Here is a 16,073-nt window from a genome sequence, read left to right on the forward strand (position 1 = left end):
TATCTTCTTTTGTGTTGGTTGAAAGAAAGATTACTTTCTTGCTTTTTCTAAGGTGTTGTTTCCCTTCTTGTGTTGGAGTTTTCCATCTATTATTTTTTGTGGGGTTAGACTTGTGGAAAGAGATTGTTTAAATTAGGTTTTGTCACGGAATATCTTGGTTTCTCCATCTATGTTAATTGAAAGTTTTGCTGGGTACAGTAACTTGGGCTGGCATTTGTGTTCTCTTAGCGTCTGTATGACATCTGTCCAGGATCTTCTAGCTTGAATAGTCTCTGGTGAGAAGTCGGGTATAATTCTGATAGGTCTGCCTTTATGTTACTTTATATGTTGAACTTTTCCTCTACTGCTTTCAATATTCTTTCTTTGTTTTGTGCGTTTGGTGTTTTGACTGTTATGTGGTGGGAGGAATTTATTTTCTGGTCTAATCTATTTGGAGTTCTTTGGGCTTCTTTTATATTCATGGGGATCTCTTTCTTTAGGTTAAGGAAGTTTTCTGTATTTTTGCTGAAGGTATTTTCTGGCCCTTTAATTTGGGAATCTTTGTTCTCTTTTATAACTGTTATCCTTAGGTTTGACCTTCTCATTGTTTAGTGTGTTTCCTGGATGTTTTGGGTTAGGAGCTTTTTTCATTTTGCATTTTCTTTGACTATTGTATCATTTTTTTCCTATGGTATCTCCTGCCTCTGAGATTCTCTCCTTTATCTCTTATATTCTGTTGGTGATGCTTGCATCTGTGACTTCTGATCTCTTTCCTAGGTTTTTTATCTCCCAGGTTGTCTCTTTTTGTGTTTTTTTATTATTCTTTATGTGTTTCTATTTCCATTTTTAGATCCTGGATGGTTTTTTTTTCAATTCCTTCATCTGTTTGGTTGTGTTTTCCTGTAATTCTTTAAGGGATTTTTGTATTTTTTCTTTAAATGTTTCTACCTGCTTACCTGTGTTCTCTTGTATTTCTTTTCATTATTTATGTTTTCCTAAAGTCTTCTGTCATGTTCATGAGATGTGTTTTTAAATCTGAATGTTGGTTTTTAGGTGTGATGGGGAGACTTGCTCTAGTGGGTGAACTGGTTTTGAGCCTTAGTTAATATTATATATGGTGAAATGAGGTAAGTTTTAGTATTAAAATTTCAAGACAGAGAAAAACTATTACTTGTAACATTCTGGGATATCAAAGGTGAATCTTACTGAATAGCAGTAATTATCAGTTTTTTGGTGTAGAATTGTCAAAAAAAAAAAGCTGACCACAATAGGTCTAGGACTACTCTGTTAACTTACTGAGCTGAGGAATTGAGAAAGTAGAACTTATTCAGGGTTGGTACAGTAGAAGGATAAGTAGATCAGAGGGTTTAATGTGTTAATGATGACAACACTGTGTAGAAGAGGAGTGCTGGAGAGATGGCTCAAAGGTTAAGAGTACTGGGTTCAATTGCCAGCACCCACATGCCAGCTCACAACAGTCTGTAACTCCTGTTCCAGAAGACCCAACACTGTAACACAGACACACATGCAGGCAAAACACCAATGTACATAAAATAAAAATAAATAATGTTTTTAAAAAGATTGGGTAGAAGATGTTTTCTTCTAAATATTACTTGAGGATATAGGTCACCTGAGTAAGAGCAGTGAAGGCTGGTGTTTGAGCTTTTTTCATAGATCTGTCCACAGTCTGAGGAATGAAGCCTTACTCAGAGTTTTTCAAGAATGTTCATCGCCTTGCATCTGCTGGCTTTCCTCCTATACTCTTGAGTTCAGACTGAAACAAGTTGAACCCTTATCCTAAGTGGATTTTTGTTAACTAAAGGTAGCAGGGAGTTGCTGTAGCCAGTGTGGCAGCGCTATGTAAATGAACTCTTGGCATTTGGAGTCTTCATAAGAAGATATATGACTTTACCTTACAAGGGTGACTCAATTTTTGTGACTGTATTAACATAGATTATTATAGTGTTTAAGAGTATAGATTCTGAAAGCAAACTTTTAGGGTTTATGCTCCTTTTATTACTGACTAGTTCTAAAACATTGGACAAATCACTTGGTCCAGGTATACTTTAGTTCCTTCATATGTAAAATGATGAAATTATAAGTGAAACTTTGTAGGATGATGTCATTATGCAGCATGGTGGGTCTAGCCTATCATTGGATGAGAAGGAAGGGTAGGCGGGAAAAAGTCTAGGAAAAAGAGAGGAGAAGGAGCAAGTGGAATCAAGGTAGAAACAACTGAGGAAGATGATTCCGATCCAGGTGGTCTAGGACAATTTTTATCTTGTCTAGGTGGGTGGTTTTTAATCTTTATTAATTGGCAGTGAATTTATTCTGTAGATGTAGATTGAGAATTTATCTATAAATCTGATTGTTGGGTTATAGTTTGTTGAGTCTTGATTTTTACTGGGTCATTGGGAATTTGTACTTTAACTACCAGAGGGTGGTTTTTAGGAGTGTGGGAAGTCATGGCAGGAAATTGTGCTAGGCTATAGAATGCCCAAGGCTAGCGTGAGGTGTTGCCACACTAGAGCAACCCTTGGAACTCGATGTGTGTGTCAGGCATGGTAAAAATCCACCAAGGAAGACAGTGCATGGAAGTGGTTGTTTCTAGCTGGAGCACACAGCTCTTGCGGCTCTCCGTGGAGTGAGAATGCATGGGAACTGGTAGTTGCCTATTTATTTTTTATTTATATTGCAACAAAACTTCATATAGGTTATTGTAAAGATGAAAATCAATGAAATGTTATAGACATTGCCTGACACATACTGAATTAGCTATTATTTTTTTTCTTGTGAATAGCTTCATTATTTTTAAAACTGCTTTTTAACCTTTCATTAGATAATTGAATGTATTATTGAGGAAAGTCAGAAAGTACTACAATTGGAAGATGACTCTTTGGATTCCAAAGGAAAAGGACTTTCTGATCAGGCCACTGCTAGTCATTCTGTGGCTGGGACAGAGTTTAGTAACATACCTGGACTATTAGCCATACAGCATGAACTACAACAAGGTTCCAGAAAGGCAGACAGTCAGAATGCAGCTGAAGAAACTGAACTAGAAACACAAAAATGTTTTCCTTCTGATAACAACTGTGAGAAGAGTGAGAAGACAGAAGATGAAACTAATAATTTAACTGAAGTAAGTTCAGCTGATCAGCTTGATGCTTCTAAACTAGAAACTGAAATATTGAACAAGGAAGCAGTGGAAGTCAAAGAAGGTGATGTTGTAAATCCTGCATCCTCAGATGCTCTATCTACTAAAGATTTTGCTGCTGTGGAAGAAGTGGCTCCCGCCAAACCCCCAAGGCACCTTACTCCAGAACCTGATATAGTAGCCAGTACAAAGAAGCCTGTTCCTGCACGCCCACCCCCACCAACTAATTTCCCACCTCCTAGACCGCCACCTCCATCTCGACCTGCACCACCACCAAGAAAAAAGAAAAGTGACCTGGAGTTTGAGGCTCTTAAAACACCTGATCTGGATGGCAAGTATTAGTTGAAAAATATTTTGGTTGGGAAACATGAGAGTTGAAACTTTAATGTTTCTGCTTTGAGTTAGGGAGAAATAAGAGTGGGTCTTTTCTGTCATCCAGGCTAGCATGGGCTTTACTATGTTGACCAGGCTACCCTTGAACTTAGGGAAATGCCTCTACCTCCCAAGCATAGGCATTTCCTATGATTCTCAGCTAACTTTTCTGCTTTTGTTTCAGTTTGTGCCAAAGAAAAACCACAGATACCTAGGTTATATAAATTATTTCTTGAATAAGTTGACAAAAGGTGAAAGGTATTAGATTGGTAATAAATTATAATAATAAGTAAAATATCTTGACAAACTTGAGACTTTCACATATTTTTTCTTCTAAGAATTTGTATGTCAATGGTGGAAAGAAAATGGGATTGGAAAACTTACAATTTAAATTTAAATCCTAAAGCTTTGAATATATATAAGGTAGTCTTGGAAAAGTTAAATAATTAATTTGAAGCATGTCTTTTCGATAAAGAAAATGAAGAATAAAAGCCACTGTTCTTATAGGCTTGCTACAAGAAATAAAGTTGAAGGTACTTGGTGTGTGTGTGTGTGTGTGTGTGTGTGTGTGTCTGTGTGTGTGTGTGTGTGTATTCACATGCTTGAATAGGCATGCATGTACACATGTGTATGTATATAATTGTTGGCATTATTGTTCTGTTATAAATATTGTCATATTATTGTTACTATTATTAGTTTTATTATCATTTCAGTACCCAAAGACAATATTGCATCTGATTCTCTGCTAACTACAAATATGGCTTCAGAAAGTACAGTTAGAGATTCTCTGCCTTCTCTCGATTTAGCAAGTGCTACCAGTGGAGATAAAATAGTTACTGCCCAGGTTGGTGAATTACTGTTGTATTTGATATAGGCGAATTTAAACTTTATATAACTGGCTGATATAATTTTTGACACTGTCTTTTCTAGGCCAAATATTTCTTTGTCCCCAACACCTGACCACTTTACGTCCATGTCTAGCTTGGCTAGTAACTAGTTTAGTGATGTCAGCTAACTGTTTAGCATGTGATTTTTAGAGGCCTCACTGATAAAGTGGGGAAATGACCCACCTTGAAGGTTTTTGTAAGAATGAAATATGCTATTATATGTCAAGTGTGTGGCAGGTTATGGTATTTATAAAAATAGCTGCTGTTGTGTTTAATGTTATAAGTTGCCTTTCCTAGACATAAAAACTCATGCACTAGGCTGTTGGCTATACAGAAATACTGCATAGCATTTTACCACAGCCAAATTCTAGAAATCAGGATAATTCATAGAGTAGCTGAGGTGGAGGGGGATGGGGTGAGGTGGGTAAACAGACCTGGAAATGTGACAAGACCATCTTCTTATAGCAATACAGTACAGGTCAAAAAACAGCCTGCTTTTTGGAGGACTTTTGTGTTTTCCTTTTTAAACCATTGTTTTTTTTTAATGTAGAAAAATATGCAATACAACTGTATATGAAATTTTTAACATATTTGTTGTCTAGCTTTTTATATAAACAGAAGTTGTCCTAAACTTTCTTCAGCAATATCCACATATGGCCTGAATTAATTACAGTCTTAATAGAGAGCTGTTGTTTTGGATGGGTTCAAATAAAACATTTATTTGTTTGTAATACTACTAGGCATGATTTCATGAGCAGCAGTAGTTTTGGTGTCTAATGTCTTTAAGCATGCAGAGAATAATAAAGGACTAAAATCTGTCTTTTAAATGTTCAGTAGGCTCTTTTATCTAATTTTATAGAAGTACACATAGTAATGAATAATTAAAATTTATAGAAATTATTTCAGTAGGTCTGTTTATATAATTACAATTTTAGGAAAATGGAAAAGCACCTGATGTGCAGACAGTAGCAGGTGAAGTGATGGGCCCTCAGAGACCTAGATCCAACTCTGGAAGAGAGCTTACTGATGAGGTAAAAACCGAAAATGTAAAAATTCTAGTGGGGAAGTGACTAGAGATTGATCATGCTGTTGGTTACATAACGCTAGAAGTGTACATAATGACCCTAAAATACACTTAGAAATAGTTAACACAGTGATGTTTCATGTCACAGTAATAATTTACTATATTTTAATTGACATTTCACATTTGTTTATATTTGTGCGTTACAATACAATGGTTTAACAGATCAGTACAGTATATAATGACTAAATCCAGAAAAACTGCATTTCCACTTTTGAACATTATTTCAGTACCAGAAACATTGAACTTGTCTTAGGCCCGAATCATTAAAATTAAGATTATCTTAGGTTTGGAATTTCATTTATATATTGAAGTTTGAATCTCTGATGGAAATTTGTCATTTCACAAAGATGTGCAATGGAGTGCATACATTAAAATAAAATTGAAGATAGGCTGATAACAAAGCAGGGCTGTAGGATGAGGTATGAAGATTACATGTTCTATATCTATCTGGGCTGTAGAGTAAGTTCAAGGCCAGCCTGGTAACTTTCTGAGACATTAGATCAGAAAGAAAAAGGCAAAAAACATCCGGAGCTGTAACTCAATTGTATGTTTGCAATCACTCATAAGCTCATAGATTCCAGCCCTTCACTCTAAATTTTAAAGGTAAGAAACCATTATCAGATCGCGGCTCAAGGCTGGTGTGATATCTCTCTCTGTCTCTCTGTCTCTCTGTCTCTCTGTCTCTCTCTCTCTCTCTCTCTCTCTCTCTCTCTCTCTATCTCTCTCTCATACACACACACACACACACACACACACACGGGGAGGGGGATGGGAGAAAGTGAGGGAGGGGCAGAGAAATGTAAAAAAAAGCCATAAGTATCAGAAATGAGTATCTAACATACTGGGATTGTTTTTTTATTTTATTTAATTTTTATTTTTTCTCCATCTTTATTAAATTGGGTATTTCTTATTTATATTTCAATTGTTATTCCCTTTCCCGGTTTCCAGGCAAACATCCCCCTAACGCCTCCCCCTCCTCTTTTCTATGGGTGTTCCGCTCGCCATCCTCCCCCGCATTACTGCCCTCCCCCCAACAATCCCATTCACCTTTTTTTTTTTTTTCGGCGCTGGGGACCGAACCCAGGGCCTTGTGCTTCCTAGGCAAGCGCTCTACCACTGAGCTAAATCCCCAACCCCCCCATTCACCTTTTATAAAATACAGATTCTGCTGGTTTGTACTGTGTGTGCATGTGGTACTGGGAATAAAAAAAAACACATTTGGAAAATGGTTTAGCATTTTCTCAAAATGCTAAACAGTGTTCTATTCCTGTTTTCATACTAAAGCAAAATAAAAACATATTCACACAAATATATACACAGATATTCAAAGCAACATTGTTCATAATTGCCAAAAGTGGACACAGCCCTAACATGTATCATTGATGGTTCAATCCTTAAATAAATGTAGTATGCCCATTCAATAATATATTTTCAACAATTCAAAGGAATATAGTATTGATATTTGGATAAGCCTTAAATGTAGCATGCAATTTGAACGAATCCAGATACAAAAAGATATATGTATACATATATGATTGAACTTGTAAAATGTCTTAAATAGACAGACCAGTGGAGTAAAAAAGTAGAATAGTAATTACCAGAGACTAAAAAAAATTAAATGGGATTGAAAACTAATATATAAGTGGGTTTTTTTTGTGAGTAGTCAAATGTTACATTTTAATGAGAAACTAAGAACTGTAAATATATTATATGCCATTGAATTACATACTTTAAGGCATTGTACTTTGTGTTAGAGCAATTATATCTCAGTGGAAAATATACACCCAGTAGTGACTATTCAGAAAATCCTTAACTTAAAATTTTACGGAGTTTGTAGACTCAAAACAGATAATTAAAAGCTAGAGAGGTGGCTTAGCAGTTAAGAGTCCTTCTTGCTCTTCTAGAAGCCCCAAGTTCAACTTTCAGTATCCAGATCAGATGACTCACAACTACCTGTCACTCCTCGTCCAGGAGAACCAACACCTCTTGCCTCTGCACAGCGCATGTATATATGTACAAACATGCGCACACATATGTAATTATATATGTTCATGCACATAATTCAAAATAATTTTAAAAGAAAAATTTTTTTCTTACAATTCAGGAAATTTTAGCCAGTGTAATGATTAAGAACCTGGATACTGGAGAAGAAATACCTTTAAGTCTTGCTGAAGAGAAGTTGCCCACAGGTATTAATCCTCTCACCCTGCACATCATGAGGAGGACAAAGGAGTATGTAAGGTATGAATTAAGGTTAGTTAACAATTTCACTATTGCACTGTGGTGGTGACTATTTAGGTTCGTGAACTACAACTGTCCCTATTTTCTTTTATCTTTTATCTCTCTTATCGACATACCATTATTTTGGGAGACTATTCTAAATCTTTAAACTTTAATCTTTAGTCTCTTGTCTTTTAAAAGGATTGATGCTAGAGACAGTATTAAACCAATACATTAAGACTAAAATGCCAAGTCTGAGAAGCACTTAGTCTTCTAAAACTTTGCTTTTTAAGTATTTGTAGTATTTATTGCAGTCAGAAAAATTGCTTTAGAGTGAAGTAACTGATCTTTTCTTATGCAGTCTAAGGAATAAGTTCTAGAAAAACAAGTACTTTTACTACGTTTAATATATGTTGTATCAAATGGACTAAGAAAATGCTGTCTACAAGTTACTTTATTATTTAATATGTACAGCCTTGTTATAATAGGATATCACAAGCTATTAAATTGCATTAACTTAAATTTTATACATTGCATCTTCTTTAATATTCCATATTTTAATCTTGGAAACTAGTAATTCTGTGTTTCTTCATTAATTTGAAGTTAGATAAAACTTATTAAGATAAATTTTTATATTATGATTAGTAACTGCATAAAAAGCATTCAAGTACATTTTTGAGAAGAAAAATTATTTCTTTTTAAATGACTTCCCCCTTCTTGTAGCAATGATGCCACACAGTCAGATGATGAAGAAAAGTTACAGTCACAACAAACAGATACTGACGGTGGAAGGTTAAAACAGAAAACGTGAGTTATACATCTCTTTTCTTCTTTTTAAGTATTTATTAGAAGGCTAATTAAATTGCCAGGTATATTTTTAATCAAAATTGTGATACAAAAATGTTCTTGGTCACTTTTTTCATTATTATAAAGCAGGTCTTGTGAGATTTATCTCCTATATAGCCCCTACATACACTCATTTTGAAGCTTCTAATATGATAGTATTACGTTATATTACCACAATCCGAGTATTGTTCTGTTGCCCCAACTAATTATCATAACAAGGCATTGATCTATCATAAACTCATAAGAGGATCAAATCTTTGCAATATTGCTTGGACATATCTGCTATCACTTAATTCCAGTAAATTCTTTCTCATAATTACTTTCAGCCTGAGAGAAATGCTTTAAATTGGAGTATGTGATCTCCCTCCTGGTTTTAAATCAGTGATAAATGTGCATTATGTACTACTCTTCCTTACCCTCTATTGACTGATCATGACTTTTTTCCCCCATCTTTATTAAATTGGGTATTTTTCATTTACACTTCAAATGTTATTCACTTTCCCGGATTCCAGGCCAACATCCCCCTAATCCCTCCCCTTATATATGGGTGTTCCCCTCCCAACTCTCCCCCCATTGCCGCCCTCCCCACACCAGTCTAGTTCACTGGGGGTTCAGTCTTAGCAGGACCCAGGGCTTCCCCTTCCACTGGTGCTCTTACTAGGATATTCATTGCTACCTATGAGGTCAGAGTCCAGGGTCAGTCCATGTATAGTCTTTAGGTAGTGGCTTAGTCCCTGGAAGCTCTGGTTGCTTGGCATTGTTGTTCATATGGGGTCTCAAGCCCCTTCAAGCTCTTTCAGTCTTTTCTCTGATTCCTCCAATGGGGGTCCTGTTCTCAGTTCAGTGGTTTGCTGCTGGCATTCGCCTCTGTATTTGACATATTCTGGCTGTGTCTCTCAGGAGAGATCTACATCCGGTTCCTGTCGGTCTGCACTTCTTTGCTTCATCCATCTTGTCTAGTTTGGTAGCTGTATATGTATGGGCCACATGTGGGGCAGGCTCTGAATGGGTGTTCCTTCTGCCTCTGTTCTAAACTTTGCCTCTCTATTCCCTTCCAAGTGTATTCTTGTTCCCCCTTTTAAAGAAGGAGTGAAGCATTCACATTTTGATCATCCGTCTTGAGTTTCATGTGTTCTGTGCATCTAGGATAATTCAAGCGTTTGGGCTAAGAGCCACTTATCAATGAGTGCAAACCATGTGTGTTTTTTTGTGATTGGGTTACCTCACTCAGGATGATATTTTCTAGTTCCATCCATTTGCCTATGAATTTCATAAAGTCATTGTTTTTGATAGCTGAGTAATATTCCATTGTGTAGATGTACCTCATTTTCTGTATGCATTCCTCTGTTGAAGGGCAGTTCCATCCATTTGCCTATGAATTTCATAAAGTCATTGTTTTTGATAGCTGAGTAATATTCCATTGTGTAGATGTACCTCATTTTCTGTATGCATTCCTCTGTTGAAGGGCATCTGGGTTCTTTCCAGCTTCTGGCTATTATAAATAAGGCTGCTATGAACATAGTGGAGCACGTGTCTTTGTTATATGTTGGGGCACCTTTTGTATATATGCCCAAGAGAGGTATAGCTGGATCCTCAGGCAGTTCAATGTCCAATTTTCTGAGGAACCTCCAGACTGATTTCTAGAATGGTTGTACCAGTCTGCAATCCCACCAACAATGGAGGAGTGTTCCTCTTTCTCCACATCCTCGCCAGCATTTGCTGTCTCTAGAGTTTTTGATCTTAGCCATTCTGACTGGTGTGAGGTAGAATCTCAGGATTGTTTTGATTTGCATTTCCCTTATGACTAAAGATGTTGAACATTTCTTTAGGTGTTTCTCAGCCATTCAGCATTCCTCAGCTGTGAATTCTTTGTTTAGCTCTGAACCCCATTTTTAATAGGGTTATTTGTCTCCTTGCAGTCTAACTTGGTGAGTTCTTTGTATATTTTGGATATAAGCCCTCTATCTGTTATAGGATTGGTAAAGATCTTTTCCCAAACTGTTGGTTGCTGTTTTGTCCTAACCACAGTGTCCTTTGCCTTACAGAAGCTTTTTTGCAGTTTTATGAGATCCCATTTGTCGATTCTTGATCTTAGAACATAAGCCATTGGTGTTTTGTTCAGGAAATTTTTTCCAGTATCCATGTGTTCCAGATGCTTCCCTAGTTTTTCTTCCATTAGTTTGAGTGTGTCTGGTTTGATGTGGAGGTCCTTGATCCACTTGGACTTAAACTTTGTACAGGGTGATAAGCATGGATCGATCTGCATTCTTCTACATGTTGACCTCCAGGTGAACCAGCACCATTTGCTGAAAATGCTATCTTTTTTCCATTGGATGGTTTTGGCTCCTTTGTCAAAAATCAAGTTACCATAGATAGGTGTGTGGTTCCATTTCTGGGTCTTCAATTCTATTTCACTGGTCTATCTGCCTGTCTCTGTACCAATACCATAGTTTTTTTTTATCACAATTGCTCTGTAATACTGCTTGAGTTCAGGGATAGTGATTCCCCCTGAAGTACTTTTATTGTTGAGGATAGTTTTAGCTATCCTGGGTTTTTTGTTATTCCAGATTAATTTGCAAAATGTTCTGTATAACTCTATGAAGAATTGGATTAGAATTTTGATGGGGATTGCATTGAATCTCTAGATCGCTTTTGGTAAAATGGCCATTTTTACTATATTAATCCTGCCAATCCATGAGCATGGGAAATCTTTCCATCTTCTAAGGTCTTCTTCAGTTTCTTTCTTCACAGTCTTGAAATTCTTATTGTACAGATCTTTCACTTCCTTGGTTAAAGTCACACCGAGGTAGTTTATGTTATTTGTGACTATTGTGAAGGCTGTTGTTTCTCTAATTTCAATCTCAGCCTGTTTATCCTTTGAGTAGAGGAAGGCTACTGATTTCTTTGAGTCAATTTTATACCCAGCCACTTTACTGAAGGTGTTTATCAGGTTTTGTAGTTCTCTTATGAAACTTTTGGGATCACTTAAATATACTATCATATCATCTGCAAATAGTGTTATTTTGACTTCTTCCTTTCCAATCTGTATCTCTTTGATATCCTTTTGTTGTGTGATTGCTCTGGCTAGGACTTTGAGAACTATGTTGAATAAGTAGGGAGAGACTGGGTTCTTATCATTTGGTTCTCAGCACTACCACTCAGTAGTGTCTTAAGGTCTAGCATGCCGATTCTCCCGAAGTTCTCTTATTGTTGATGATAGTTTTTGCTTTCCTTGTTGTTTTGTTAATCCAGATGAATTTGAGAATAGCTTTATCTCTTTTAAAAGTAAATTTGGAATTTTAATGGGGATTGCTTTGAATCTGTAGGTTGATTTTGGTAAGATTGCCATTTTTTAATCTTGAAAGTATAACACCCTTTCATGTTTAAAGTCTTGGAAAGATCAGTAATTCAAGGCCCATACCTAAACATAATAAAAGCAATATATAGCAAACCATTAGCCAACATCAATCTATATGGAGAGCAACTTGAAGTAATCCCATGAAAATCAGGGACAAGACAAGGCTGCCCACTCTCTTCCTATTCATCCAATGTAGTACTCAAAGTACTAGCCAGAGAAATTAGGCAAAAAATGAGAGCAAAGTGATATAATTTGCAAAGGAAGAAATCAAGGTAACACTATTTGAGGATGATATAGAAGCATACATACATAACCCAAAAAAATCTACTAGAGAACTCCTAGTGCTGATAAAGAACTTCAGCAAAGTGGCAGGATATAAAATTAAATTAAACAAATCAGTAGCCTTCCTCTATTCAATGGATAAAAGTGGTGAGAAATAAATTAGGGTATTGACACCTTTAAGAGTAGTCTGAGGCGGGTTTAGTGCAGAATTCTTTCAGACCTTCATACCAATATTATCCAAACTATTCCACAAAATTGAAACAGATGGAGCACTACCGAACTCCTTCTATGAAGCCACAATTACTCTTATACCTAAACCACACAAAGACCCAACAAAGAGAGAGAACTTCAGACCAATTTCCCTTATGAATATCGACGCAAAAATACTCAATAAAATTCTGGCAAACCGAATCCAAGAGCACAGCAAAACAATCATCCACCATGATCAAGTAGGCTTCATCTCAGGTATGCAGGGATGGTTTAATATACGGAAAACCATCAACGTGATCCATTATATAAACAAACTGAAATAACAAAACCACATGATCATTTCATTAGATGCTGAGAAAGCATTTGACAAAATTCAACACCCCTTCATGATAAAAGTCCTGGAAAGAATAGGAATTCAAGGCCCATACCTCAACATAGTAAAAGCCATATACAGCAAACCAGTTGCTAACATTAAACTAAAATGGAGAGAAACTTGAAGCAATCCCACTAAAATCAGGGACTAGACAAGGCTGCCCACTCTCTCCCTACTTATTCAATATAGTTCTTGAAGTTCTAGCCAGAGCAATCAGACAACAAAAGGAGGTCAAGGGGATACAGATCGGAAAAGAAGTCAAAGTATCACTATTTGCAGATGATATGATAGTTTATTTAAGTGATCCCAAAAGTTCCACCAGAGAACTACTAAAGCTGATAAACAACTTCAGCAAAGTGGCTGGGTATAAAATTGACTGAAATAAATCAGTAGCCTTCCTCTCCACAAAAGAGAAACAAGCCAAGAAAGAAATTAGGGAAACGACACCCTTCATAATAGAGCCAAATAATATAAAGTACCTCGGTGTGACTTTAACCAAGCAAGTAAAAGATTTGTACAATAAGAACTTCAAGACTCTGAAGAAAGAAATTGAAGAAAACCTCAGAAGATGGAAAGATCTCCCATGCTCATGGATTGGCAGGATTAATATAGTAAAAGTGGCCATTTTACCAAAAGCGATCTACAGATTCAATGCAATCCCCATCAAAATACCAATCCAATTCTTCAAAGAGTTAAACAGAACAATTTGCAAATTCATCTGGAATAACAAAAAACCCAGGATAGCTAAAACTATCTTCAACAATAAAAGGACTTCAGGGGGAATCACTATCCCTGAACTCAAGCAGTATTACAGAGCAATTGTGATAAAAAAAAAAAAAACCTGTATGGTATTGGTACAGAGACAGACAGATAGACCAATGGAACAGAATTGAAGACCCAGAAATGAACCCACACACCTATGGGCACCTGATTTTTGACAAAGGTGCCAAAACCATCCAATGGAAAAAAGATAGCATTTTCAGCAAATGGTACTGGTTCAACTGGAGGGCAACATGTAGAAGAATGCAGATCGATCCATGTTTATCACCCTGTACAAAGCTTAAGTCCAAGTGGATCAAGGACCTCCACATCAAACCAGATACACTCAAACTAATAGAAGAAAAACTAGGGAAGCATCTGGAACACATGGGCACTGGAAAAAATTTCCTGAACAAAACACCAATGGCTAATGCTCTAAGATCAAGAATCGACAAATGGGATCTCATAAAACTGCAAAAAAGCTTCTGTAAGGCAAAGGACACTGTGGTTAGGACAAAACAGCAACCAACAGATTGGGAAAAGATCTTTACCAATCCTACAACAGATAGAGGCCTTATATCCAAAATATACAAAGAACTCAAGAAGTTAGACTGCAGGGAGAAAAATAACCCTATTAAAAAATGGGGTTCAGAGCTAAACAAAGAATTCACAGCTGAGGAATGCCGAATGGCTGAGAAACACCTAAAGAAATGTTCAACATCTTTAGTCATAAGGGAAATGCAAATCAAAACAACCCTGAGATTTCACCTCATTCTCACACCAGTGAGAATGGCTAAGATCAAAAACTCAGGTGACAGCAGATGCTGGCGAGGATGTGGAGAAAGAGGAACACTCCTCCATTGTTGGTGGGATTGCAGACTGGTACAGCCATTCTGGAAATCAGTCTGGAGGTTCCTCAGAAAATTGGACATTGAACTGCCTGAGGATCCAGCTATACCTCTCTTGGGCATATACCCAAAAGATGCCCCAATATATTAAAAAAGACACGTGTTCCACTATGTTCATTGCAGCCTTATTTATAATAGCCAGAAGCTGGAAAGAACCCAGATGCCCTTCAACAGAGGAATGGATACAGAAAATGTGGTACATCTACACAATGGAATATTACTTAGCTATCAAAGCAATGACTTCATGAAATTCATAGGCAAATGGTTGGAACTGGAAAATATCATCCTGAGTGAGGTAACCCATTCACAGAAAAACACACATGGTATGCACTCATTGATAAGTGGCTATTAGCCCAAATGCTTGAATTACCCTAGATGCCTAGATCACATGAACCTCAAGACGGATGATCAAAATGTGAATGCTTCACTCATTCTTTAAAAGGGGAACAAGAATACACTTGGTAGGGAATAGAGAGGCAAAGATTAAAACAGAGACAGAAGCAATGTCCATTCAGAGTCTGCCCCACATGTGGCCCATACATATACAGCCATCCAATTAGACAAGATGGATGAAGCAAAGAAGTGCAGGCCGACAGGAGCCGGATGCAGATCGCTCCTGAGAGACACAGCCAGAATACAGCAAATACAGAGGCAAATGCCAACAGCAAACCACTGAACTGAGAATAGGACCCCCGTTGAAGGAATCAGAGAAAGAACTGGAAGAGCTTGAAGGGGCTCGAGACCCCATATGTACAACAATGCCAAGCAACCAGAGCTTCCAGGGACTAAGCCACTACCTAAAGACTATACATGTACTGACCCGGACTCTGACCTCATAGGTAGCAATGAATATCGTAGTAAGATCACCAGTGGAAGGGGAAGCCCTGGGTCCTGCTAAGACTGAACCCCCAGTGAACTAGATTGTTGGGGGGAGGGCTGCAATGGGGGGAGGATGGGTAGGGGAACACCCATAAAGAAGGGGAGGGGGAGAGATTAGGGGGATGTTTGCCCGGAAACCGGGAAAGGGAATAACACTCGAAATGTATATAAGAAATACTCAAGTTAATTAAAAAAAAAAAAAGAGTAGTCTGAGGACTCAGCCATACTACTCCTGGGAATATACCCAAAAGAAGCTCCAAAAAATAACAAGGATATGTGCTCCACTATGTTCATAGCAGCTTTATGTATAATAATCTGGAGGTGAAAAGAACCCAGATGTCCTTTAACAGAGGAATGAATACAGAAAATGTGGTACAGCTACACAATGGAGTCCTACTCATCCATTAAAAACGATGTATTCATGAATGGAACTAGAAAATATTGCCCTGAGTGAGGTAACCCAATCACAAAAATACACACAAGCTATGCACTCACTGATAAATGGATATTAGCTCAAAACCCCTGATTACCCAAGATACAATCCACAGAGCACATGCAGCTCAAGAAGGATGACGAAAGTGCAGATGCTTAAGTCCTTCTTAGAAGGGGGAACGAAACTATTCATAGGAGGAAATACAGAGACAAAGTTTGGAGCACAGACTGAAAAAAAGGACATCTAGAGACTGCAGCACCTGGGGATCCATCCCATATACAGCCACCAACCCCATATAATGGTGCTGATGCCAAGAATGCATGCTGACA

The 16,073-nt window shown here is 37.3% G+C and overlaps 1 protein-coding gene across 4 annotated transcripts in view; it reads left to right on the forward strand.

The window, feature by feature from the left end:
- Wdr44 (WD repeat domain 44) overlaps window positions 1-16,073 on the forward strand; it is a 105,439-nt gene that overhangs the window by 48,527 nt on the left and 40,839 nt on the right. For 2 of the 4 annotated variants that reach the window (XM_039099449.2, XM_039099450.2), the window contains exons 5-9: window positions 2,819-3,464; window positions 4,219-4,349; window positions 5,328-5,423; window positions 7,581-7,729; window positions 8,420-8,503. In XM_039099449.2, coding sequence (XP_038955377.1) covers window positions 2,819-3,464; window positions 4,219-4,349; window positions 5,328-5,423; window positions 7,581-7,729; window positions 8,420-8,503 — 1,106 coding nt within the window. The remainder of the gene's footprint in view (window positions 1-2,818; window positions 3,465-4,218; window positions 4,350-5,327; window positions 5,424-7,580; window positions 7,730-8,419; window positions 8,504-16,073) is intronic. The other 2 variants (XM_063279776.1, NM_001100823.1) reach the window with 1 other exon arrangement.

This window comes from Rattus norvegicus, chromosome X, assembly GCF_036323735.1.
Source record: "Rattus norvegicus strain BN/NHsdMcwi chromosome X, GRCr8, whole genome shotgun sequence".
Classification (NCBI taxonomy): domain Eukaryota; kingdom Metazoa; phylum Chordata; class Mammalia; order Rodentia; family Muridae; genus Rattus; species Rattus norvegicus.